The sequence below is a fragment of the Nansenia antarctica genome, assembly GCF_963989245.1.
Source record: "Nansenia antarctica genome assembly, chromosome: 9".
NCBI lineage: Eukaryota > Metazoa > Chordata > Actinopteri > Argentiniformes > Microstomatidae > Nansenia > Nansenia antarctica.
In genome coordinates, this window is record NC_137679.1 from 21,538,913 (window position 1) to 21,564,604 (window position 25,692).

At 41.7% G+C, this 25,692-nt stretch overlaps 1 protein-coding gene across 1 annotated transcript; it reads left to right on the forward strand.

Moving 5' to 3' along the window:
* Nucleotides 1–1,049: 1,049 nt before the first annotated feature.
* trpm1b (transient receptor potential cation channel, subfamily M, member 1b) lies at nt 1,050–25,513 on the forward strand (the record flags this gene model as incomplete). Its single annotated transcript, XM_080539617.1, has 27 exons — nt 1,050–1,127; nt 8,124–8,200; nt 9,054–9,252; nt 9,381–9,594; nt 9,967–10,091; nt 10,220–10,391; nt 10,782–10,956; nt 11,076–11,199; nt 13,105–13,177; nt 13,320–13,420; nt 14,089–14,253; nt 14,418–14,552; nt 14,706–14,756; nt 14,923–15,063; nt 15,185–15,214; nt 15,341–15,633; nt 15,795–16,023; nt 16,153–16,278; nt 16,418–16,546; nt 16,734–16,862; nt 17,062–17,313; nt 19,395–19,587; nt 20,140–20,160; nt 20,254–20,398; nt 20,495–20,706; nt 23,916–24,048; nt 24,259–25,513. The coding sequence occupies 27 exons, from the start codon at nt 1,050–1,052 to the stop codon at nt 25,511–25,513; spliced, it is 4,977 nt and encodes a 1,658-aa protein (XP_080395743.1).
* Nucleotides 25,514–25,692: the final 179 nt, after the last annotated feature.

Here is a 25,692-nt window from a genome sequence, read left to right on the forward strand (position 1 = left end):
TCCACCACAGTGGATCCCGGTTGTAAGGACTCGACACACAAGTCTCATAAATGGGCAGTCCAGTTGCATGTGTCAGAATTGTCATTAGTACTGCAAGTCATGCCACAGGAATGCTGCTTTCTAAATCAAATGTTAACTTTCCACATACAGGGTCATGCTGCTGTGTGCATCAAACACACATTGCAAAAAGCCACTTAAGCCAAGTAAATCAGAAAACATGAAAAACATAAAAAACATAAAACTGTCTTAGATTTAAACTTAATAGATTTTTTTTTTGTTCTACCCCTTATGTTTTTTCCCTTTTGGGGGAAAACAGGTGCAATCTTTGCACCTGGTATGAAGAAAAAATATTCCCAAAATACCATAATGTTCCTCTCTGGCTTACCACCTCTAGTCCTACATCTGTCTATCTGTTTCTCTGCATGTACAGTCTCAGCCTGCCAAACATCTGCTCTGCTGCGCTGCTCTGTCTCTGTCTCTCTTTGTCTGTCTGTGACATCCATCTGAGGCATCCGTCCTGGCCAGGACAGGACAGCACACACAGCCATGTCTCAGGCTCTCAGTAGACTCCAGCCTCTGCATGGCCTCTCTAAGCCTTTTTTGGGGCCATGGTGTGCCGAAATAGATTTACCTTCAATAACCATTTATTAAATCTCTATCCATTAAACTCTGAAGCTCCCAAGAGCTGGCAGCATTAAGCCTGATTAAGGGATGCCAGGCAGAGGCCAGGGGTCTATGTGTCCAGCGTGTCATTGAGTGATTTATTATATCCGTCGCTGGTGTCCCTCTATCTAGTCAGTTGCTAGTGAGCAACAGAGAGGGTTGAGGAGCGACATGATCCCCACTCTGACTGGAACTCAATACTGTTCTTCGAGTGACCTGAGCACTCTGTCCTGAGGTGGATCTGTGTTGGTTCGGTACTGGATCTGTGTTGGTTCTGCCTTGGTTCTGCGTTGAGCTGTGACTGCTGACTCCTGACCTGCAGACTGAGGATCTCTTGCCCTCTTGACACACCATGCCTCTGTGACGTGTAGACCAGAGAGTGACACATGGAGGGCAAGGGTGTGGGGGCCAGGTCCTCTTTCCAACAGTCCTCCATCAAGCGCACCGTATCCGGGTCCCAGAAGGTAAGGGCAGCCTGGCTGGCAACAGTCATTATTCAGACAGGGAGCTATACTAATTGAGCTTCACATGCAACAGGTGACTCTGTGGTGCCACAGCACCTCTCTTGAACAAGTGTAAGTCCGTTTGTGAAATGCTTTTCATGGTGATCGATTTTGACTTGAACTTGAATGACATTGGCAACAATATCATTTATTTTGAATGTCACAAAGATAGACAAAACATTGTTATCACAGTTCACATTTACATTTTTATACAGTAGATGATTAGATAACGTATTACCGAATACATGTTCTGTAGCATATATAGCATAAATATGTAAAAATTAGAAATAAAAAAATAATATAAATATATATTACATGTATATTACATGTATATTACATGTATTTGACACAGACAGTCATCAAGTATTAGTCAATGGAAATGAAACTTTCCATTTAGAGCAGTGGTTCCCACTGGCATACTGTTGCCTTGTGATTTACTTAAAGGCTTTCACGTCTTACCAAACAATACACCCAAGCTTTAGTCCCAAGAGGATCTGACTGAAGCCCGATAGTGGCCCGATAGTGGCCCGATAGTGGCTCCCTACCCAACATTTGGGAAACCCTGCATATGAGTGAAGGCATGATCTAACCCAGAGTTACATATGTTTGTGAGAGCACAGACATGTGTGAGAGTAGCACATGTTCACTGTTCACTTGGACCTCATGATCATGTGTCCCTGCACTTACAGTCCAGTGAAGGCAAGCTCTGTCTCCAGCGAAGCAGTCCTGCAAGAGCCACTCTCCCCTGTACTGCTGTTTAATCCCTCATAATGGCCCAGTGTGGGCACCAGCAGCTGTGCCAGATTAAGGACTTTCATTCTTCCTAATGTCGGCTCTCATGTGATTAACACACTCAGAAAGATGTCTGTGAAAGCAAGGAAGGAAGAGTAGGTCTGCAAAGCTGTATACAGTACAACTCCAGAGTGGATCATCTCTCCCAAAAATTTAACAGTATCTGAAAGAAATCCCATTTGTTTATTTTTGCTTAAAACCATGTGTGTATTTACTAGTTCTCCAGAAATGAAACAATATAATTGTTTTTATTTATTTATTTATTATAATATATATTTTTTGTAAATAGAGGACAGTGGTAAAACTGTTTTTTGTAATTCAATATCTTAAATAGTAGTAGTCACAAACACTGCATAATAGTAGTCTTTAGTGAACAAGGACCCATTGGACTTCAACAAAAGGTTTAACATTTCAAAATGTAAGACATTTACATTTACATTTTTGGCATAAAGCAGACGCCTTATTCCAAAGCAACTTACAATCAATACATTTGGCTAAGTAAGTGAATCATCAATCGGCCAGTCATAGCAGGAAAAGTAATCTAGCTCAGGCCAGAGGCCATAGTGTTGTTGTATGCATTCAGTTACACTGGAAAGACATGATCCTATGCTTGTTTCTTAATTGCACATATCACAGATTATATACATTAAATCCATGCAGTGTAGTATTTTGTTCATATTCTGTGTCCCTTTGTAGGTTTCTGTTGCAAAATACAGTCAGAGATATGAAGGGTGTCCTCGAAATGTAATAGTGCACACACTCATCTTGCTTATTTTAGCTTTTGATGACTTTAAATGTGTTGCTTGATATAAATTCATTGGCCCTATTGAATAAATTAAGGTGCCAGAGGAGAAAATACTCAGCAAAGCTGTTCAAATACAAACAAAGACAATTCATGTTGACATCTCTAACCTTTAATCCAAGATGTAATGTTTGTATTAATTGTGAAGACTTTATTATTGACAGTGGGTCATGACATGTTCTAGGATTAAGCTACTGTGGTCTCATTGTGTTCTGTATAATGCCCTGGCTGCTGTGTTAATCTGGAACCTCTGAACAGTAGAGCGCAGACACAAGCCTGGCCTACTGTATTGTATCTATTGTACAGTATATGCTGTAATCTATTGTATACTGTAGTGTATACCTTTCAATAGTCCTATGACTGGGAAGGTTGGGCTTTAACACCATATCAAACCAGTTGAAACCCTCCTATTTAGGTCTGGTTTGATTTGTGAGCACAGGGGTACGATGCCTATGGAATGGCCACAAGAGCATTATCCCTCTCATGCAAAGCTCTATGCATAGCATCTATGCAATGTGATGTGCATATAACATTATTTTCTACACCAAAAGTAAAATGGAGTGATGCTTTGCAAGCATTCTTTCCATATACTGTATTCATTTATTCAAGTTTTTCTTCCTTTTTTTGTTTAAATGTTATGCTGTGTGGAGATAGCAATCCAAGCAAAACCATGTCCTCAAGGAAAACAGTGCCCCAGACTCTCACAAACACATACCGTTAAACACATCTTATGACTCCCTCAAATCTCCGGGCTAATCACTGACATGTTGTGCTCATGTGATGGCTAACTGGATTTTCAAACCCAGGAGGACAATGAGCCCCTTTACAAACAGGCCGAGTAAAGGCAGCTATTTTCAAAAGGTTGAGGAAATTAAGGCCAACTCACTAGACTCAATGTCTACTACAGTACATCACTTTTGTCTGAGTATCTGTTTTAAACTGCAACATTTCAGCAATATTGAAAAATGACAGCCCTCATTTTTGGCTATATACAATCTGATCTGTGTCTGAAATGGTATATTCTTTGTTAAATACATGGTATATTCAACGTTAAATACATCTCTGGGTTTCCCCCTGTCACAAGACGTTAGGATCTAACTCTGGGAATTCCATTTATCCACACAGCTAAGCAATTAGTACTACCTTTTATCTTCACCTCTAGTGACATCACATTCCACACAAGTTCCCCAAATCCGTTCTGATCCATTTCACTTGAATTTAAGCTTGATCAGGCTTTTGTTGTCTAGCTAGCTTCCTTTAATACAACTTTTAGCATCTATAACATATTTATTACATTGGTAATACATCATTTCACAAGTTTGACACAATCTGATACATTTATACACTGTTATATAGATTGTATATTATTCTCCCATAAAAAGACAAACCTCTTTGACTTCGACAGCTTAAGGAATTGATGTTTGTTATGGCAAAAACAAGTTCAAATTTATCATTGACGATGAGAAAAAAAAGAGTATAATTTTCCTGGTATATTATCATGGCTACACAGGGTTGAGAAACCCAGAAGTGGTCACTGCAGTACTGGAACAAAGTGTACTGTGATAGCTTACCCGACGCTGTGGGTCAGCAGGCAAAGGCCATGTGATTCCATTTGAAATGGATGGTGGTTCATTTGAAATTTACATTGGCATTACATTACATCTTCACAGAGACATTAAGTGAGAATATTAATATTAATAACACAGTAACACTGCTGGTACTGCAGAAGTAGAAGTGTCTATATCCATGTCAGGGATCTTTTTATATCACAGAGATTGGCGTTGGTGTTCTTTCACAATGTCATTTCAAGTATAGCGATGTAAAATGGATGCCAAGAAAGGATAATCTGTTCATAATCTTCTTTCAAACCTTGACAATCCTAATGCTGATCTTACAATTCTAATTCTAATCTTGTGCAATTTTTCTTTTGTGTTGGTCATTCCTCTGAAAAATCTGCATTCATAAATAGTGAATGCTGTTTATTGTTGCCAGGTTAGCTATAAGTTCTGTTAATTTGTCCAGTGTGACACAATTTGATCCTGCAGTATCTGATTCTACTCCTTGAAGGTTTTTGTAAGCGCTCAGAGGCCGCTCTAACGAGGCTGCTGGTTGCTGACTGGATTTTGGTTTTAATTGCTGCAGATAATGAGTTTAAGTAAGCTGAAATAAGTGCGTCATACTGGCCGAACCTCTCTGGAAGTGCTCTTTGTTTTCTTCTGCTATAATTAACAGCAGTCCACGTGCGTTTTTACCACAGTGCTTCAGGGCTGGCTCAGAGCGGGGGAAGGGGGTCCTATCCCTCTCTGTCTCCCCCCAACTATCCCCAACGTTCTCACCCTATCTACAGTGAGGCTGAAACTGTTTGATTCAACCATAAAAGGAATGCTTTTCAAAGCCATTTTGAGTACAAAATGTTTTCAGTGGTTTACAATAACTCCTGACTAACACAAACACAAAGAGTGTGAATAAATACAAACTTCAATTAAAATGATGGGTGTACCCCCTCTCCTAATTATGAGTGTGTACTGTACTTGTAAGTGTGTATAACTACTTGACCATTTTAGATTTCGAAAATGATTTCATGAGTATGCACAACAAAGTTATTTGAAATGGGATACTAATGTGCACAGTCCTAAATTATCTTTTTATTTATTTTTACCTGATGAACTGTCCTATGTACATCCCAGACATGGTAGAATGTGAATCACAAAATGGCCACGGAAAGAATTTCCACTCCAGACTTTCTGTTTTCAGAATGAGGCAGTGGAGCCTGAAGTGTCAGATTTGATTCACCACGAAATCATCATGGTCACGCTAACTGTGGGCTTAGAAGAGTCTACTTAATAAGCAGCAGTTACCTACTGTATAAATCACCTGTTGCTTTTTTACTGTAAAAGATCCCCCACTTTTAAATGTGGAGATGGACATCAAAAAGGCATTGACAAAACTAATTATTTGAAGAATATTTTCTGAAAGAGAGAAACATTACAAAAGTAGTTCTGCTTTGTCCACACTGCCTAAAGTAAAATCTACTTTCTTCAACCAAAACATGGTTTGTGGAAATAGAGATTAACTGCAATTAGCATTGAATGACCTTGCCCCCAACTGGAGTCCAGTCATGTCTTAATAAGGGCCCTTTCAAAAGAATGCCTGTGCCCAATTCTCTCAATTATGCAAATAGGGTTGAAATCAATGTAGTAGGAGGGGGGTCATTTTCAAATTAAAAGTTGGGGAGTTCCTCATGCTCTTTCAGCCTCTCGCACTGAACTGGACTACGTGTCTCAACCAGGGCACTCTTCTTCCCCCATCACAGTCTTCCCACACAACCTAAGATCATCCTCATTGGGAAGTGAGCGCAAAGAAAGGGGGCTCAACAAATTGGAGATTAAGGGGTGGCTATCAAAGTAGATTTATTGTGCCTTGTTCTAGCGAGGGATGAAAATACCCTGTGGGCAAGGAGAGTGGGGTCATGGGACTCCCAAAAGGATTACCTTGAACTGGAGTCATGAGACTCTGCCGAACAAAGAGCCTGCTCACATGCTCATCATATGAACTGCCCCTCATAAAGTGATGAAGTTTCATGTCCTGTGGGATTCAGTCAGTGGGCAGCAGACTGGGAGTGCACAGCTGGGAGAGAGCACCCTGCTTGGGCAGCACCAGAGGGGACTCGAGCAGGATCTCAGATGGAAGGCTTCACAGCATAGACCTCCCTCTGTCCCCACCAGGCTCACTCACCATCAGTACTCGAGGTAGGACTCTGGCTGGATGGAGAACCATAGGTCTTCCACAGAGGCTTCCACAGATGAACGTCAATTACCTGCATATGAATATGGATGGACCATATGATTAGTGGTCATAGTAACAGTATTTGAAAGCGATGTGGGATTGAGGTGGTTCGAAATTATACTACATAGGTCTTGTTGTAAATGGTGCTACAGTACCATCGTACCAACTGTGAGATCAAAGCAGATTGTGCTGTGATGCCAGTTGGTCTCATTTAGAGTGAATAGCAAATCCATGGTAACACTGACATTAGAACTAGTTTTAGAATGTGCTCAGTTTTGTGTCAAAAGGTCAAATCAAGCTCTTAAAGTTTGAGGAGTTAACCACGAAATGCATAGACAACCTGAATGTATATACAGTATATATATATATATATATATATATATATATATATAGTATATCAATATAATCAATTAATTTATTGATTTTAACTCGCCATAAAGAAATGGAAATCAAAAACATTACTAGGACTTACTTTGGACTATGTCACTCATGCATGGAAATGTCTATGTATGTCTTCCTCATGGTTTTTACACTGTACAGAGCACTCAAAATGGAGGAAGCGGTAGCTCAACTTATATATATTTTGACAACTTTATTTTGTTTACTTAAATAGACGTTAACTAATTCATTTTTTATACTGAATGGAGGACTAAACAGTGTTGTAATCTGACTACAATAGCTGAAGTTGTGCAATTTGGGCAAGGCTTTTTGTTCATGACATTTCCAGCTTTCTCTTCCTGAACGCCATAGAGACTTGCTACAGAAACTTTAATTAGGGCACCACCAACAACAAAAGCCCAGACAGATATCGCTTTGAACCTAGGTTATTTTTGCTCAGCACTGGAACCAGATCAGACAGTTTTCTCAGCAGGATTTGATATATCGAATGGGAATGCTACTTTTGTTTGGTGAATTCCGTTGGCTCTTTATCAGAATCGAAAAGACAAACAATGACAACTCACAGCCGATCTGTTGTTCAATTTGATATGCACTAATAACCCCAGGCAAAACAAGACATGCTCTAGATGAAACCAAAGGTCCATCTTATGGACCTAACCCCTCCTTTTGTTATTTGACCTCTCTTGCCTCAACTGTCCTATATTCTGCACAAACGTTCAAAGTTTCAAGATCAATACACATAGGCTCTCTGGAAATGACTGCACCCATGACTTTAATCCGTTCATAATCCAGGTTGAACATCTATTAGACAGAAACGAGGCACTGTTTCCACAAGAACATTGTCTGCTCCATGTTGTACGTTTTTTCCCCCCCTTCATGTACTGTACCTAACCCTCACTGTTTTGGTCAGGATTATGATCAGTAAGAGGATTTGGAGCGTTCAGCACAGTAAAACTTGAGTTACTAAAAGCTAAATTCTTGCAGTAATAGGTATTAAGCACATTTGAGTGGGAGATCTGCCTGCTGTTCCAACTGTTTCAGTCCGCCTGTGGCCATTGTATGATACATTTTTCATCGCAAATTATGATGTGATTGATTTCCAGGCCCTCTCATTTTGTGGAGTGAATTCCACGGTATAATCAGACTGATTGAGGTTTCTTTTTTTTCTTTTTTTTCAGACACAAAAAGCTTGGATAGAGAAGACCTTTCAGAAAAGAGAATGTATACATATATTTCCAAGCAGAGACCCAACCAGGTAAGCTAAATGTTATCTTGAGGCACAAAATAACTTCATATCATTTGAATGTATGTATGTATGTATGTACCGTATGTATGTTTGTATGTATGTATGTATGTACAGTATGCATGTATGTATGTACAGTATGTATGTATGTATGTCTTCCTAGTAGAACATGTTGCTGTCATTACACTATGAAATCAAGACAAACATGCAAGCACTTGATATGCTTGATATGCTGTAATGCTTGGCACACAGTGACATCATATGGCCTTTTACAGATACAGGGGGTCGTGAGCAAAAGCAGGTAGCTTTGAACATAGAGTGCATAGAATATGCAGCTGCCAGTGGAGGTAAAAATCGGACGATGGCCTCTGCCAGCCTCCACTTGAGGTTGTCCGCTACTTATAAAGCCTGCCCTGTAGCACAGACAGTGAGGTGGAGTGCTGCCAGACAGAGAAGCCCTGTGTGCACAGAGGCACGTATTTCCCAGAGTGACAGGCCATGATGGGCACACACACATAAAAGAAACTGCTAGGCCCATCTGGGAAATGAGGACAGAAGACAGCATTTATACAGAGACAAACAAAACAGAACAGCCCACTCTCAATCCATGTCACTCCATGTTGTAGCCAGTGAATTGTGTCGTGTTCAGGATTTTCTGCATAACCAGTTATGAAGAGCACAGAAGCTCTGGGGCCCATACAACTGCGCAGCCATCATTATTCTCATTCCCATTCCCATTATTTGAGCACCTCAATTCTCGTTGTTTACCTAGTAGTATTAATAAGCCTATGACCATTTGAACTATTGTTGCTTATTGACTAGGTTATATCATGTCCACAATGCCTTGTGATGTGTCCCCTTGTAGATGCGCCTGTGGTCAGGTAATAGCGCAGCACTTGGCCATCCCTCCTGGTGCCCTCACAAGCACAGAGGAGAACCACACACTGGTCCAGATTGATGGCCCACCGGAGAGATGGTCTGTGGCCAAACACACTAGAACCTCCGCAACCGACGCCTATGGCACCATTGAGTTCCAAGGAGGAGGCCTCATCAACAAGGCCATGGTATGCCCTTGTCCAGTATTCGTACAATCTGTCCCTATCTGTATGTCATCAAGTACATTATATGGATAGAAGCCTATAGGTCCTGGAAGTTCACAGACACAGAACATGTTTCCTCTTCTCTCTCCCAGTACATCAGAGTGTCCAATGACACCAAGCCAGACAGCCTGTTACACCTGATGGTAAAAGACTGGCAGCTGGAGCTCCCTACTCTGCTCATCTCTGTTCATGGAGGCCTGCAGAACTTTGACTTGCAGCCCAAACTCAAGCAGGTCTTTGGGAAAGGCCTGATCAAAGCTGCTGTGACCACTGGCGCCTGGATCTTCACTGGTGGGGTCAGCACTGGTGGGTATACACTCTTACAGGCCTGAATGATGATGATTCTAACATTGGGGAAGAAGACTGTCATGCACACAAATCCCAACGTCATATTGCATTAGATTACTCATAAGCCCACATGATATCAATTAAGCCACATCCAAAGGGAAACTAATGGATTACAGAATGCCAGAGGTCATGTATTAATCTACTTCCATGATAAACAGTTGAGTGCTCTCACTAGGATGATTTAACCTCAAGGTTGTTGAAGTGTGAATAATCGTGTAGTATAAGCACCGTACATGTGAGACAGCACTGCAGTGCACAATCTGCACAAATCCATCCAGCAGAAAAATATGTTATTATTTACCCGGCTGTCTCTGGCTCCTCATATCCCAGGGGTGATCCGTCATGTTGGGGATGCCTTGAAAGACCACTCTTCTAAGTCCAGAGGGAAGGTGTGTGCCATAGGGTTCGCTCCCTGGGGGATCATAGAGAATAAAGAGGACCTCATTGGGAAGGATGTAAGTATGATACTAAATATTCCTTAGTTTCTATGAAGACCAACAACACAAAATTGGCAGTAGGGCTTAAGTAATTTTTTGGGGTATTATTTTCTCAGTGTGGGATTTTGTGTTTCTGCTCTGTCCAGGTAACCAGACCTTACCAGACCATGTCCAACCCTCTGAGCAAGCTGTCTGTACTCAACAACAGTCACTCCCACTTCATCCTAGCTGACAATGGCACCTGTGGGAAGTATGGAGCAGAGGTTAAACTACGCAGGCAGCTGGAGAAGCATATCTCCCTGCAGAAGATCAATTCCCGTAAGTCAGGCATTCAGGACACAGATCAGCAAAGGGCATTTCTGTCCGAATGATGTCCTGAATCACTCTACTGTATACTGTATGGCGTGAGCCAATCCACAGTCCTGATTCTTTCCCTGTGGACGTACGGATGGAGAGTGTCTCTGTGACCTGTGGGTTTCCCTTTGTCATCCTATGCCTGGAGCTCGTGTTAAGGCAGGGACAGCAAAGGGATGCTCAGCTGTCACCACTAACTTCATTCCCTCGCACCAATGGTCTGTCCACACCTCAAAGAGATGGCACATTGATAGCTATAAGATTGAAACATGTTACATTTCAAATAAACAATCGTCTAGATATTTGGCTGTACTTGGCTGAATGAGAGCTACAATGCTTCACTATGTGTTTCAGGGTTGGGCCAAGGGGTCCCACTAGTGTGTCTGATCGTGGAGGGGGGACCTAATGTCATCTCTATCGCACTGGAGAGCTTGAAAGAGGTGCCTCCTGTCCCTGTGGTGGTGTGTGATGGTAGTGGCCGAGCCTCGGACATCATGTCCTTCGCCCACAAATACTCTGAAGACGAAGGGTGAGAATAGCCCTATTCAGCTTGTCCTCCACTACTACCTACACGTATGGGACTGTTGCATACATTGGAATGGCTTACTTGATTTTAACTGATTTCCACATTTTCCTTTTTTCCCCCAGCATGATCAATGACAGTGTGAAGGACCAGCTCCTAGTCACCATTCAAAAGACATTCAATTACACCAAGAGCCAATCTCATCAAATCCTGCTCATGGTCATGGAGTGCATGAAGAAACGAGAACTGGTGAGTAGAGGAATGACTAATCTCGAGGTCTTTGTAACAAGAAAAGTGATTGCATTCTGTGAATGAGTTCATCAATAAACCTTGCCTGTTCAACAACCAAAAAAGAAAGTTGTTCTCCATCGTCATTCATTTGTTCTCATATCTGTTGACTTCATCCATTGGTTTTGTGAATAAACATGTTCCCTACAACTTCCCCATCACTGTGTCTGCTAAACTAACAGGTTGCTCATGTGGTCATGTGTGTCTCATCATAATGTAATCCTGGGCATGTGCAGCTTAACCTTATACCAGAGTGTAGCCCATCATAATGTGAGGATCACAGATCCCACTGCCTGGAGAATGACCAGTGGACAGGTTCTACAGCATATAGCTGTTTAATTCCATGTAATCAGTGTATATAAATGCTCTTGAGTGAAAATATGGTCTTGTAAGTGTCTTCACAGTTAGCAGATTGCCCCATTTGCCCAAAGTGTCACTCAAAGCGTTTGCTGAACAACCTGATCTCCTGAGCTCCCAGCTATAAGTGATGTGATTAGTAGTGTGTAATACCCCACTGTAGATAATCTCCAGACTCCATACATCTGGGCTGGAGAGATCAGTGAACATAGCCACCTGTTCCACCACGGCCTCCTAACTCCATTCACCCATAGTAGCCTGGTCCACACAGATGGACGTGGAGATCCATCTCCCTAATCCTCACAGAGGATCCTCCTCTCCCCATGCTAATTCTCTCTGGGCTTTTTTCAGTCCCAGGAGTGATACTCTTTCACTAGAGAGTCTGTAACCATAGCGTATTAGACAAGCTTAATGCCCCCTACACATTGCACTCAGATAAGCAAAGATCTGGTATGACGACCTATTTAAAATGCCTATATAACGACTGCACTGCTGGGCTTTTCTGTCCTTTAGTTGGTTTTCACTGATGCTGGATTCGAACGGCGTAGCAGAAGGCCTACTATTTGGTTAAAAGGGGCAATCCATTGCCGGTTCCAATGTCTGCCCTTAAGCCTATCCATTACTATCCTGCAGGTGTCTCTGTGTCACAGTCTAGCCCTTTATAATCCTGCAGCCTTAATATGCATTCCATGTCAACAGCTGGGCCAGACAAATACAGGCTCTGATTGAAAGTGTCTATGCACTTTCCTGTGCCCTAACAACACTGCTGCATTTGTATCTTAACAAAATTACTTGCTTTATGAATACACAAGCCAAGTTGTTTTCCCACCAAAGAGAACATCATAACCACGAGGTTCCAATCTAGTGGCCCAGCACTGACACATGCAGCCTCTCATTATCAACGCATCCCAAGACCAGTGCAGACATCTCTGGCACATGGCCACATATTCATGCCAACATAATCCCATTTACCATGGTTGCACATGTGACAGGGTCTCTTCACGCTAATACCATTTGATATAGTCCAGCTGCAACAAAGCTAGAGCTATCATTCCATCAGACAAGCAAATTAGCCAGCCATGCTATGTGTGAATCAGAGAGACTACTCAGATGTATAATGAGAGCACTGAGTCTCCAAACAGCTACATACCTACAGCAGCATGAGCCACTAATCAGACAAGCACCAGTGACGAAGAGAGGGGAATTCATTCATTTCTTTATTTATTTGTTTGTTTGCCTATTCACACACATATACATGGAAAAGAGACAGTAAATCAAAAGAAGACATTAAGTAGATATTATTCATTCATTAATTCAATAATTAATACATTATTCATTCATTCATTTGTTATTTTATTCATTTATGTATTAACTTTCTTACTCAATCAAACACTTGGATGCTACTTTATGAACGGAACTTAAAACTGAGAGCAGAAAGAGAACCATATGACAAGCAAAGAATGTGGTTTAGTTTGTTTCTGCTTCATCCTTCTCTTTTCTAAAACATAGATAACAGTTTTTCGAATGGGTGTCGAGGCACAGCAAGATATTGAAATGGCCATTCTTACTGCTTTACTGAAAGGTATTCTCTCTCTGCATTACTTTATTGTAAAACATCAAATCTGATTATACTTTACCAAAGTTGCACATTTACGCAACGACAAAAAAAGGCAAACTCATGCAAAGAGCTTCACTTTGTGTGTCTATACTGTGTGTGTTGTCAGGCACCAATGCCTCAGCCCCAGACCAGCTGAGTCTGGCTCTGGCCTGGAACAGGGTGGATATCGCTCGCAATCAGATCTTCGTTTACGGACACCATTTACCCGTGAGTGCCTTCCACCAGTCCACCACTGTATTGTCTTGGACAGTTACAATACACATTTGCTCTGAATCATAACCTCAAGCATTGTAAAATGCAGAAGAAAACCCCATATTTCCCATATTTATCATTTCCCATATTTATACATTTTCTTTCTGGACTAAGTACAATAACAGAAACGTTTTTGAAATGTTATTTATTCTTTAGAGATAATAGTGACCTTTTGATCCTAAGTTCCTAACAAAGGTTTATCTGCAGAAATCTAGGACAATCCTGCAGGGCATTAATTCATGAGATGATTTAATATCACATAAGTATAATTGTCATAATACTATTCTAATACTGCTGTGCCATTCTTAATAGTGCATAATGGGTTGGTAAAAACCTCTCCCTCTCCATTCCCATTACCAAAAATGCACCTCTGAACTGTGAGCGCCAGTTTTCCTGATCTTGATGAATATTAAATAGGAGATTAATCCTTCTATGGTAGGTACACAGCTAGGGAACACGCACACAAAAATCACCATGACTTTGTGCAATGAGCATTAGATAAAGCCTGTGGCCAATTCAGTAAACAGTGTGGAAAACTGTCTCTGTAGTCATCATTGACCTCTAACCAGTAAATATGCTGTTATACACTATTGTATTTCCACAACACCTACTCCCTCCTACAGCCTTCTAGTGCACTGACTACCGACACTGCTGTCCAAGAGAGGCCTAAGAGCCCTACTACCACACGCACCAAGGCCAGGGGAAAGAAGGGGAAGGGCAAGGGAGGGAAGGCAAAACCTGAGCCTCCAGTGGAAACAGATCCCAGGAAGATAGAGTTAACTCGCTGGGTAAGAAACTATGACTGGAGGTTTACACAACAAATGATATATGATAATATAATTTGGACAGTCCTAAACTCTCCTAATATAGACCTCTTAAAGGTACTTTTGCCATTAGTCAGTCAGAGGATCTGTATGTAGACACTCATGAATGTCGCGCATGCCTCTCTTAGGTTAATTCCCTGGAGCAGGCCATGATGGACGCCTTGGTACTGGATAGGGTGGACTTTGTCAAACTGCTCATTGAGAACGGGGTGAACATCCATCACTTCCTCACCATTCCCCGTCTGGAGGAATTATACAACACGGTGAGCTGAGAAGTGACCCGTCTAATGTGCAGAGACAGAGAGTGAGTGAATCCCACTGTGCATGCCTCCACAGAGAAATGTACAGATTAACCCTTTACAGTCAGCGGATGAGTTGTGTATTATGGACTTTTTTCATTTTTTTGTACCGCACAGAGGCTGGGCCCTGTTAACACACTGCATGGCGTGGTGAGGGATGTTAAAAAGGTAATGTGTCACATTTTTGGTAGATATTAGTAGAGTAGATGTTCCTCTCAGGCTCTGTGGAACAGATGTGAATATTTCAATTCAATCAAATTGTGTTCTCTAGACAATTCCACAATGTTGTGATGTAATCTCACTCAGTGTAGCCTATTAACTTTTGTAATTTCAGGGAAACCTTCCCCCAGATTATCAGATCACCCTGATTGATATTGGACTAGTGCTGGAGTTCCTCATGGGCGGGGCTTACCGCTGTAATTACACCAGGAAGGGCTTCCGCTCTCTCTACACTAACCTGTATGGGTTGAAAAGGGTTAGTCGCACCGATGTCAGAATGTTTCCTATCAACCACAGAGCCCATCAGTTTCAGATAGGCTGCTGTTGATATCAATAATGTCTGAGCGAATCTTTACCCATCTTCTTATCCTTTTCAGCCAAAAGCCCTGAAACTGCTGGGGATGGAGGTAAGAACACAGCTCAATACATTCACAGAGTCTCTCCTTATGGATATCATATCCAGTTCACACATCACAGATGAACAGGAATCCCAACCTGACAACTGTCACCCTGACAACCGTATATTCCACTAGGACGATGAGCCACGTGGAAAGGGTAAGAGAAAGCCAAAGAAGAAGAAAGAAGAGGAAGTCGAGATAGATGTGGACGATCCTGAGCTCTGTCGATTCACATTCCCCTTCCATGAGCTGATGGTGTGGGCAGTGCTGATGAAGCGCCAGAAGATGGCGCTCTTCCTGTGGCAGAAAGGAGAGGAGGCCATGGCCAAGGCCCTAGTGGCCTGTAAGCTCTACAAGGCCATGGCTCAAGAGTCCTCGGAGAGCGAGCTGGTGGATGACATCTCCCAGGACCTGGAAAACAACTCAATGTGAGTTTTACTTCATGTTGAATTGTTCACACTCAAGTGCGTTGCCACTGATGATTACAAATGACCTGATCGTTTCATATTTGGTTTATGCATCACTTAGTAAGATTGAAACATATTAAATGAAATACAGTGTGACAAGGGTATTTCTCTATCTATCATAGGGAGTTTGGCAAGCTAGCCTATGAACTTCTTGACCAATCCTATAAGCACGATGAGCAGGTGGCCATGAAGCTCCTGACCTACGAGCTGAAGAACTGGAGTAACTCTACCTGTCTGAAGCTGGCTGTGGCTGCCAAGCACCGAGACTTCATTGCCCACACCTGCTGCCAGATGCTGCTGACTGATATGTGGATGGGCTGTCTGAGGATGGGCAAAAACCCTTGTCTGAAGGTAGCGCATAGGGCTCTATTGTACCCGAGAAAGTCCCCAGAACTACGTTTGTGCAGTATTTTCATCAGGAAGAAAATACACAACAAACCTGTTTTAGGACTCACACTGAATGCATCCTTGTCTTTCCAGGTTATTCTCAGCCTGTTCTTTCCACCCTTTATTCTGCTGTTGGATTTCCGTATTGGAGATGACATGTCTTTAGCAGACAATGAGGAGGGAAAAGACAATAAGGATGACGATACCAAGTCAGGCAAGGTACAGGTTGACCAACATACCAGGGTTAGATGTTCATCAGTACTCTGTCCTTGGTTGTGTATGATTCCACGTATTTGGCAGATCTGTGTACTTTTAGTGCGGATGAGCTCATAACATAGAATCCATGATGCTGTTTCAGGATGCCAATGCTGATTCAGCGTCTAAGAAGGGGGATGAGGAGGAGGGCACCAAGGTCCGCACGATACCCATCGGAAGGAAGATCTATGAGTTTTATGATGCCCCTTACACCAAGTTCTGGTTTAATACTGTAAGGACTGATTGTTGATTCAAAAGATAGTTTGCATATTACTAAAAGAAAAACACAACAATGGATGAAGATAGTTAATGAAGATGTTGTATCCTGTAGGCCTTGATCCAGTGGTTCAATATACTGAGCATATATCCAATATATGAGCATACTGAATAATATTATATGACTTATTTTCCTGTGGTAGATTTCATACCTTGGCTACCTGATGTTATACAATTACATCATATTGGTGAAAATGGAGCGTTGTCCGACTCTGCAGGAATTCATAGTCATCTCATACATCCTGACACTTGGCTGTGAAAAAATCAGACAGGTGAAGCCAAAACATTTATTTCATTTTTATTTCCAAAACAGTCAAATTATCTTCACAATTGCCATTATCCAGATAAACGTGTAATGAATCATCCATGTCAGATGTTTACAAACTATTAAATAAGACATTTCAGTTTGTATCATATCTAGTATGGTAAGACATCTAGATGTATGAACACTGCTAATCTGCTAATCCCCAGATCCTGATGTCAGAGCCAGGGAAGCTGAAACAGAAGATCAACGTGTGGCTGGAGGAGTATTGGAACATCACAGACCTGGCGGCCATTTCCACTTTTCTGTTCGGTCTACTTTTGCGTCTGCAGCAGGAGCCTTACATGGGCTGGGGCCGAGTCATATACTGCATCGACATTATCTTCTGGTACATACGCGTGTTGGACATCTTCGGTGTCAACAAGTACCTGGGACCCTATGTTATGATGATTGGAAAAATGGTAATAACATCTACCTTTTCACTATGATTCTGGCATGTTTATTCATCGTACAGTGTCACCAGAAACTTTTAAAGGGTATAGTTCACTATTTTACAACTTATAGTCAGATGGTTCCTTACCTTGAAGTAGTCTATGGGCCAGGAGAAAATCAGTGGCGGGCGGTGCATTTCACACCTAGGCCTTCAGTGATGTCCGACACAGTCCTACCTGAATTATTCTACCTCTTAATACCATCATTATGACGCCATGGCTCTAGAAACTAGACAGAAACACAGTATAACCGGGCGTTGCATCACCTTAACATAATCAGACAAGTACAACAGAGTTATATTAATATTTCCGAAGCATTTTTAATCAATAAATCCGCATTTACAATGAAGAGTGTGATCTTTAAGATCGCTTCGCTTGGATACTGTCAAAACTTTTAAATAAAAGGCACTTTTATCGTCAAGAAACGTGACAAAACAATTCAACAAGTCTCCTTGAGTACTTTTACTGCACAGCTGATTCACGTGCGCCACCCACGTAATCTCCACATCTCTTGCAACCTGCAACAGACGCATCAAACATTTATTTTATAAGCCTATATTTGTCATTTTAATTACCTATATATTAATTCGTTAATATTGAAACGAAAATAAAATGAATTTTAATTACCTATATATTAATTCGTTAATATTGAAACGAAAATAAAATGAAATAACGAAATAAAATGACAAAAATATATACAAATAAAATAAAAAATAAAATGCTTTGTACTCACCAAAACAACTTCATTTGAAAACAAAATCCATCCTCCTTTCTTTCCTCAGGAATACTTCAATTACTCTGTTGTACAGTCTGTTGAGCTGTAAATCCACTCGAGTGTCCCCAAAGGTGTTCAAAAGCACCGTTGCTTGTAAGTGCCCAGCCGTGCTTTGGTGTCTCGTTGCTCCCTTGGTTAGACAACTCAAGTTTGCAAAACCAGTGTGGCTCCAAACACCCGATCGATCTGTTGCAAATAGCAGGCATTGCCAGCAGTACAATTTGCAGTGCCTTTCGGAGCCTGTGAGCCAGGGGTACCGCTCGTAGTTAGCGATCTGAAAGTGCAGGACAAACCCTTTTCCCCGCTGAGAAAGGCTCGCAAGAGTCGGGGTTGGCCGTTCTCTGATAATGTCTATCTTTTCCTGGAAAGTTCTTCTAGAAAATGGCGTTGTTTTAAGATCTGCCACCACATCTGCCTCTTCTCCCCCTTCCGCCATTGTAGCTGATTGCAGACGGTATAAAGATACGCAAATTACCTTGCTACGCATCTCAATAGTGCGTATCCAATCAAAAGACGTGCTGGGTGCTGACATCAGATTGAGCCTTCCAGCAGGCGCCGTTGTTGATTTTGCTCGCATCTACGTAGGTTTACTAGGAACGCCACAGGTTTTCTCGTTCCAACGTTAAGTTACAGGTCGAATTCGCGGCACCGTCTGTTGTGAAGGCGGGCAGATTTGGGAGCCCCCTAGCAACACATTTTGATTGGATAAAAGCTCTAACATAAAGGCCAGCCCTCCAAATCTCAATTGGAGACTGGAAGCAGCGCAACCAAGAGGAAAGCTATGAAATGAAGAGAATAGACTATGGGGAATCATTAATACATATTTGTGGAAAAAATATATTAAATAAAATGTATATTCTGATGATGTTTAGGCCAGCAGAGAAGGCCTTGCTGGCCCTGACGGCACACCACTGGAGAAAATGCATTCTATGGTTCAGAGTTGTTTAAATAGCCACTGCTAACTTATGTGAACTTAAGCCACCTCTAACACAAAAAATAATGGGAATGATTGCGGAACTATGAAATACAGCTCAACATTTGTGGACAAATAGTGGATTAATAGTGACTATTTCAACAACTCATTGATCCTTTAAGTATTGCATTAAGGTATACAGTACAGTGCAGTCATTGGTGATGGTAAATTACTACTACTCATAACCACAGGGAACAATCTATCTGATTGTGTTGAGGCCTGAAGCTAATCAAAGGAGAGAGGGACATGAAGACAAGCCTAAAGTTTGACAGTTGATCTCCCTGTTGTACTGCTATTTTCCAGATGATTGACATGCTGTACTTTGTGGTGATCATGCTGGTGGTGCTGATGAGCTTCGGGGTGGCCCGCCAGGCTATCCTGCACCCTGACGAGGAGCCCACCTGGCGCCTGGCCCGAAACATCTTCTACATGCCCTACTGGATGATCTATGGAGAGGTGTTTGCGGACTCGATAGACCGTAAGAGTAGAATTCATAGTAAGATTCTGTTTCCTGATTCCAGGGCGGATGATCAGTCCCATATTTAACCAGATATAGTTCTGTACTCTTGTCCCCTTACTCTTTGTCTTTTGTGTATTCTACTTGTTTCCCTGTATCTTGTTGCCGTTCACTGTGTCTATATGGATATACTTTTAATAGACGTGTGTTCATCAAGTCATTTGCTCCCTCTGCAGGCACATTTGCAAAGGTGCAAGTACTTGATAACATGAATCCTCTCATTATCACTGCCTATGACTCAAGAGGAGTGGAGTTGGTATCATTCTGTCCTCACTTCATGAATGATCATCCGCCCTCTAGTTTAATTAGCATGCACTTTGTTTCTTTTGTCAAGGTGAAGGCAGTAATATTCAATTGTAAAGAAAAAATAATAATTACCAAAATGTGGCTCTTAGTAAAGCACAGTATTGACTTCAAGTGCACCTTGTCTTGACCATGACAGAAGTATGATGTAGTGTCTGTGTTCATGACTTTTCATTCTGCTTTTCTTATTATTTCTCTATTACTGGGCATTTCTGGAATTGTTTGAAGTCTATGCCATGGAGATCAACCGTGAGTATTCCTCAGATGCAGTTTATATTTTTAGTGGCAATGTAGAGGAGAGATTTTACTATTACACAAACAATTTTTTCCTTTTTCACACAGCTCCTTGTGGTGATAATTTGTACGATGAGGATGGGAAGAAACTACCTCCGTGTATCCCTGGTGCCTGGCTCACCCCTGCCATTATGGCCTGCTACTTACTTGTGGCAAACATCCTACTGGTCAACTTACTTATTGCCGTCTTCAAGTGAGTGTAGGCTACTATAACTGCTGGGCACTACATACAGTATGAGTGGTTATTTTACCTTGCTTAAACAGTTACTTGACCTTTGCTTTTCTACAGTAACACCTTCTGTGAGATCAAATCCATCTCCAACCAGGTGTGGAAGTTCCAGAGATATCAGCTGATTATGACCTTCCATGACCGGCCCATCCTTCCTCCTCCTATGATCATCCTCAGCCACCTCTACATCCTGTTCTGCAGGCTGTGCCGCCGCTGTCGCTGTGCTAAGCGGAGGCAGGAGGGGGAACTGGATGAGAAGGACAGAGGACTCAGTGAGTCTCTACTTCATAAAAAAAAAAACTTAAACTCCATGTCCTATTTGACAACGTTCTGCCTAAAAACTAGACCCAAACTAAATTGCTTATAACATTAGAAATACAGTCAATAAGTATTGAACACATCAACATTTTGTCCAGTAAATGTATTTCCAATGAGCCTATTCAAGTGAAATGTGCACCAGACTTTGGTATTAACTCAAACAATCCAGACAAAAACTCAGACCTAAACATTAAAGTCCATATGTAAAGAAGGTTATGTGTAATAAAGTGGAATGAAACAGGAAAAAAGTATTGAACACACTAAGGCTGTGTTCGGAATAGCATACTAGCATACTACTCATACTAGATATGACGTAGATTTGAGTATGCGAGAGCGTTCACAGTGTACAGTATGCGAGATTTGAGTATGCGATAAATTTAGTATACGTATATACTATATTTTCGAAATTATTTAAGTGTGATACGACTGTACACTTCTGGAGTACTGATTCCCCAAAATGCATTTCGTCCAGGGTTGCCAAATGGGGCAGGTTACCGCCGAATGGGCTACTGGATTTTGAGGTTATAGAAAGTTTAGGCTGTAAATTGTCAATCCCATCTGGCAACCCTGTGCGCTTTCAGCCTCGTCAAACTGCGTCATACAAACTTGTCATACAGCTGTTGTTTACATTGTCCGATAGCCTGGGGACCGAAAGCTTGCAATAAACATAGTGTTTTGCACAGATTTGAGTGTGCAGATGCTGCTTTTTTGCACTCTATTTGATACTCTTCAGCTGCAGCAACCCTAACCCTAACCATAACCCGTCTGATCACGGATGAGCGGTGGTATTTTCACTATACTGGGAATTAACATGGTGAAATGCATTCTCTTAGACAAGGCTACGTCGTCATGATTACAAATATGCCACTTGAAATGCATGAAATCCAAGTTTATTTGTGTCTTACACACATGTTCACCTAGTATTTGACTGATTGTAGCCCAATCACGAATGATCCCAGTATTGTCGCTTCAGACGGACAGGTTGGGTTGTTATTGTGCTTGCTGCAGCCCACGATATGTTATTGCTCATATATATTTATTTTAATCATGTTATTTTACCAACTGTTAAGACAACAATATAGTAAGCTAGTTACTTGAGATTATACTTAAGATGTTGGCCCCCCAAATCATTTTACAACGTGTTGTAATTATGTTACGATATTTCTGTCGAGTGTGTGAAGGTAAACGTAGGGTGCGTTCGTAAAATCGCTCTGAGAGCGCCGGAGCGCACACTGGGTGCAACGTCATAAAGGGACCAGGTAATTTGATTGGACAAGAGGCATTCCATGAGTGCTGATCATATTTCCAGGGCGAATTTACGAACGCAGCTAGCGAACAGAAGACGCAAAAAAAATATAAACGGGTTATTTTGGTAAACTGGACACATTTTGGGAATATATGTGGTTACTTTCTCGCCTGAAAACATATTAAAACTTCATAAAATGACATGTTAACACTTGTAAAGCCAAAATTACATATTTTAGCTAATGGAGGTTTAAAATGGAGGTTTAAATTCGCCGTTCCCGGCTAAATGCATTCTGGGAGGCATTCTGGGAGGAGGTATGCAGTATGCATAATGGTCGGCTGGTTTTCGGATACTTAACCTACTTAATTATGAATTTAGTAGGCAGTATGCAGTATATACTCATTGAGTATGCTAGTATGCAGTATGCTAGTATACCATTCCGAACACAGCCATTGTCTTTAAATCTTGAAGATTGCGGGGGGCCCTCTTGTGAATCTGGATCTTCAGATGCTTCCACAAATGTTCAATTGGGTTTAAGTCAGGTGATTGACTGGGCCATTCCAACAAGTTGATTTTCTTTCTCTGAAACCAATTCCGAGTTTCCCTTGCTGTATGCTTTGGATCGTTGACCTGCTGGAAGGTCCACCCACGTCTCATCCTTAGCATCCTGGTGGATGGCAGCAGGTTCATCTCAAGAATCTCTTTACATGGCTCCATTCATTTTTCCTTCAATGATATGAAGTCTGCCAGTACCAGAAGAGGAGAAACAGCCCCATACCATGATACTTCCACCTCCAAACCTCACTGTTGGTATAGTGTTATTCGGGTGATGTGCAGTGCCATTTCTCCTCCAAACATGGTGTGTTGTGTGACAGCCAAAAAGTTCAGCGATATGTTACTTCATACAGAAAGCGCCTTAAAGCTGTCATTACAAACAAAGGCTTCTCCACTAAGTATTGAATTAATTTCAGTTAGTGTGTTCAATACTTTTTTCCTGTTTCATTCCACTTTATTCCACATAACTTTATTTACATATGGACTTTAATGTTTACATTTTTTGTCTGGATTGTTTGAGTTAATACCAAAGTCTGGTGCAAATGTCACTTGAATAGGCTCATTGGAAATACATTTACTGGACAAAATGTTGATGTGTTCAATACTTATTTCCCCCACTGTATGAATTAATGAATGAATGAATGAATGGTCTTTATTGTCATTGATATAGTACAGGTACCAAACAACGAAATTTGGGAGGGGGGGCTCCCCTGGTGCTAGGAAAAAAAAAGAAAAAAAAAAGGGAAAGGAGCTGGTTTACATAAATAAAGGCTATGTACACTATCCACTATACTATACTATACAAATAAAACACTGTGCTGTACTCTATGCTATGCTATACCTATTCTAACATTTCCTATTCTCTGAACCTTATGTACCCTAGGGTTGTCATATTGCACATAGTGTTAATGCACATTCATTTAAAGTGTCGCAGTTTGCAGGCTTGAAATGTATGATGATCAGATGAAAAAGCAGGATGCCATTTGATAGCTAACACCTTGCAGTTTTGTGTGGAGATACTCAGATCATACCGTAGTTCAGAATAACATACTACACATGACAAGGAGACAAAGTAAATAATTAACAATAAAATTAAAGCAACATTTAGGCCCAATTACAGACCCATGCAGTTTAAGCACTATCGTCTCTCATAAGTGACAAGTATGACGATTGACAGCACTTTGCTTGAGAGCAGTGAGCTATTTTAACCTAAGTTATAATGTAGTGTGTCTTCATAAAACATAATATTTCAACTGACACGTCTAATTGTTTTTAAATATACATATATATATATATATATAAATCTTTTAAAATTGTAAGTACATGATGGTACAGTAGTTATGATGATGGTTCTTCCCACAGAGCTGAGACTGAACCCAGAGGAGTTGAAGAATCTGTATGAGTTTGAGGAACAGTGTGTGGAGGAGTATTTCCGCAATAAGGAGGATGAGCTGCAGTCCTCGAGTAATGAGCGCATCAAGGTTACATCTGAAAGGTAAATTCCATGGCCAATCACAATTGGCACTAGAAATTATACTGAGAATAATCAAATTAAACATGATATTATATTATGTATGTAGCATGAATTTTACAAAATAAATGTACAGCAACTGACAGTATAATGTAAAATGTTGCATTATATGTTCAAGTGTGACATAAATGTTAACCTCCAGCCACTTCTGAATCTTGCTTGTGTTTCCTGCAGGGTTGAGAACATGTCTATGCGTCTAGAGGAGGTGAATGAGAGGGAGAATACTATGAAGGCTTCCATTCAGACAGTGGACCTACGGTTGGCACAGCTAGAGGAGATTAACGGGCGCATGGTGAAGGCCCTGGAGAAACTGGCTGGAGTGGACCACGCTGAGCTGACCCGCACTCGTTCAGGGGGATCCTCTATATACGACCCCAGCGGCTTGCATCGTCAAAGCAGCATCAACAGCGCTGATGGCTACAGCCTCTACCGTTTCCAGTTGGACATGGAAGAACAGAGGGAGTTAGATCGGTTAGCCCAGCAAGGCGCTGAGCGACGGGGGAGCCCACGGAAATCCTCTGGCGTCTCTGTCAAGGAGTATGGTCATAACTTAGAGGTGGATCCAGGACCAAGAAGACGCCCCTTGTCAGGTGTAGACATCCTGATATCGCCATGTGACCAGAAGTATGACGCTGTGGCAGGTGATGGAGAGGCTGTGAACGACATACCTAAAGAGAAAACACCACACAGTAGAGATCCACTAGATATCGTATTACAGAAAGTTGGTCTACCAACTGAGAGGGCCAAACTAGAAGCTGCCATCTCCTACCCATTAGAGAAGCCTAAAGCTTTGACATGCTACCTTCCCAAAAGCCTGAGCACCTCACCATCCTCCAAGAGAAAGGCCTCAAGCAGCATCGTCTTCAATCCCGCTGAGCCAGGTAATGATGCCCTCTGGGCTACAGACTACAGCTCTCTCATGGACCAGGTGGTCAAGTCTCCAAATCAGTGGCCAGCCTGCTTTGAGTATAAGGTCCATCCAAGCTTCTTCGGACATGCACCCAAAGTGTCTGTGATCAGGAGTCCTGTTCAGAATCCTGACATGCCCACTGTCCCTGCAGAGCCTGAACAGCAGAGTGCTCTGACTGTGCCGATTCTTCCAGAGACTGAACTGACTCCTCCTACAACAGAGATTGAGGAGGACCAGATAAAGGTGGAGGAGGGCAAAAAACCTGAACTGACTCTTCCTACAATAGAGATTGAGGACCAGACAATGGTGGAAGAGGATAAAAAACCTGAAATGACTCTTCCTACAATAGAGATTGAGGACCAGACAATGGTGGAGGATAAAAAACCTGAACTGACTCCTCCTACAATAGAGATTGAGGAGGACCAGACAAAGATGGAAGAGGATAAAAAACATGAAATGACTCTTCCTTCAATAGAGATTGAGGACCAGACAATGGTGGAGGAGGATAAAAAAAACTGAAATGACTCTTCCTACAATAGAGATTGAGGAGGACCAGACAAAGGCAGAGAAGGGTAAAGGCCCGGAGGACAGCAATGAAAAAGACCACCTGCTTGTGGGTGAGGATAACATGTTCCTGTCTAACCGGTCAATGAGCTTGGATAACAGTCAGCAGAGGGTAAAGAGATGGGGTGAAAACA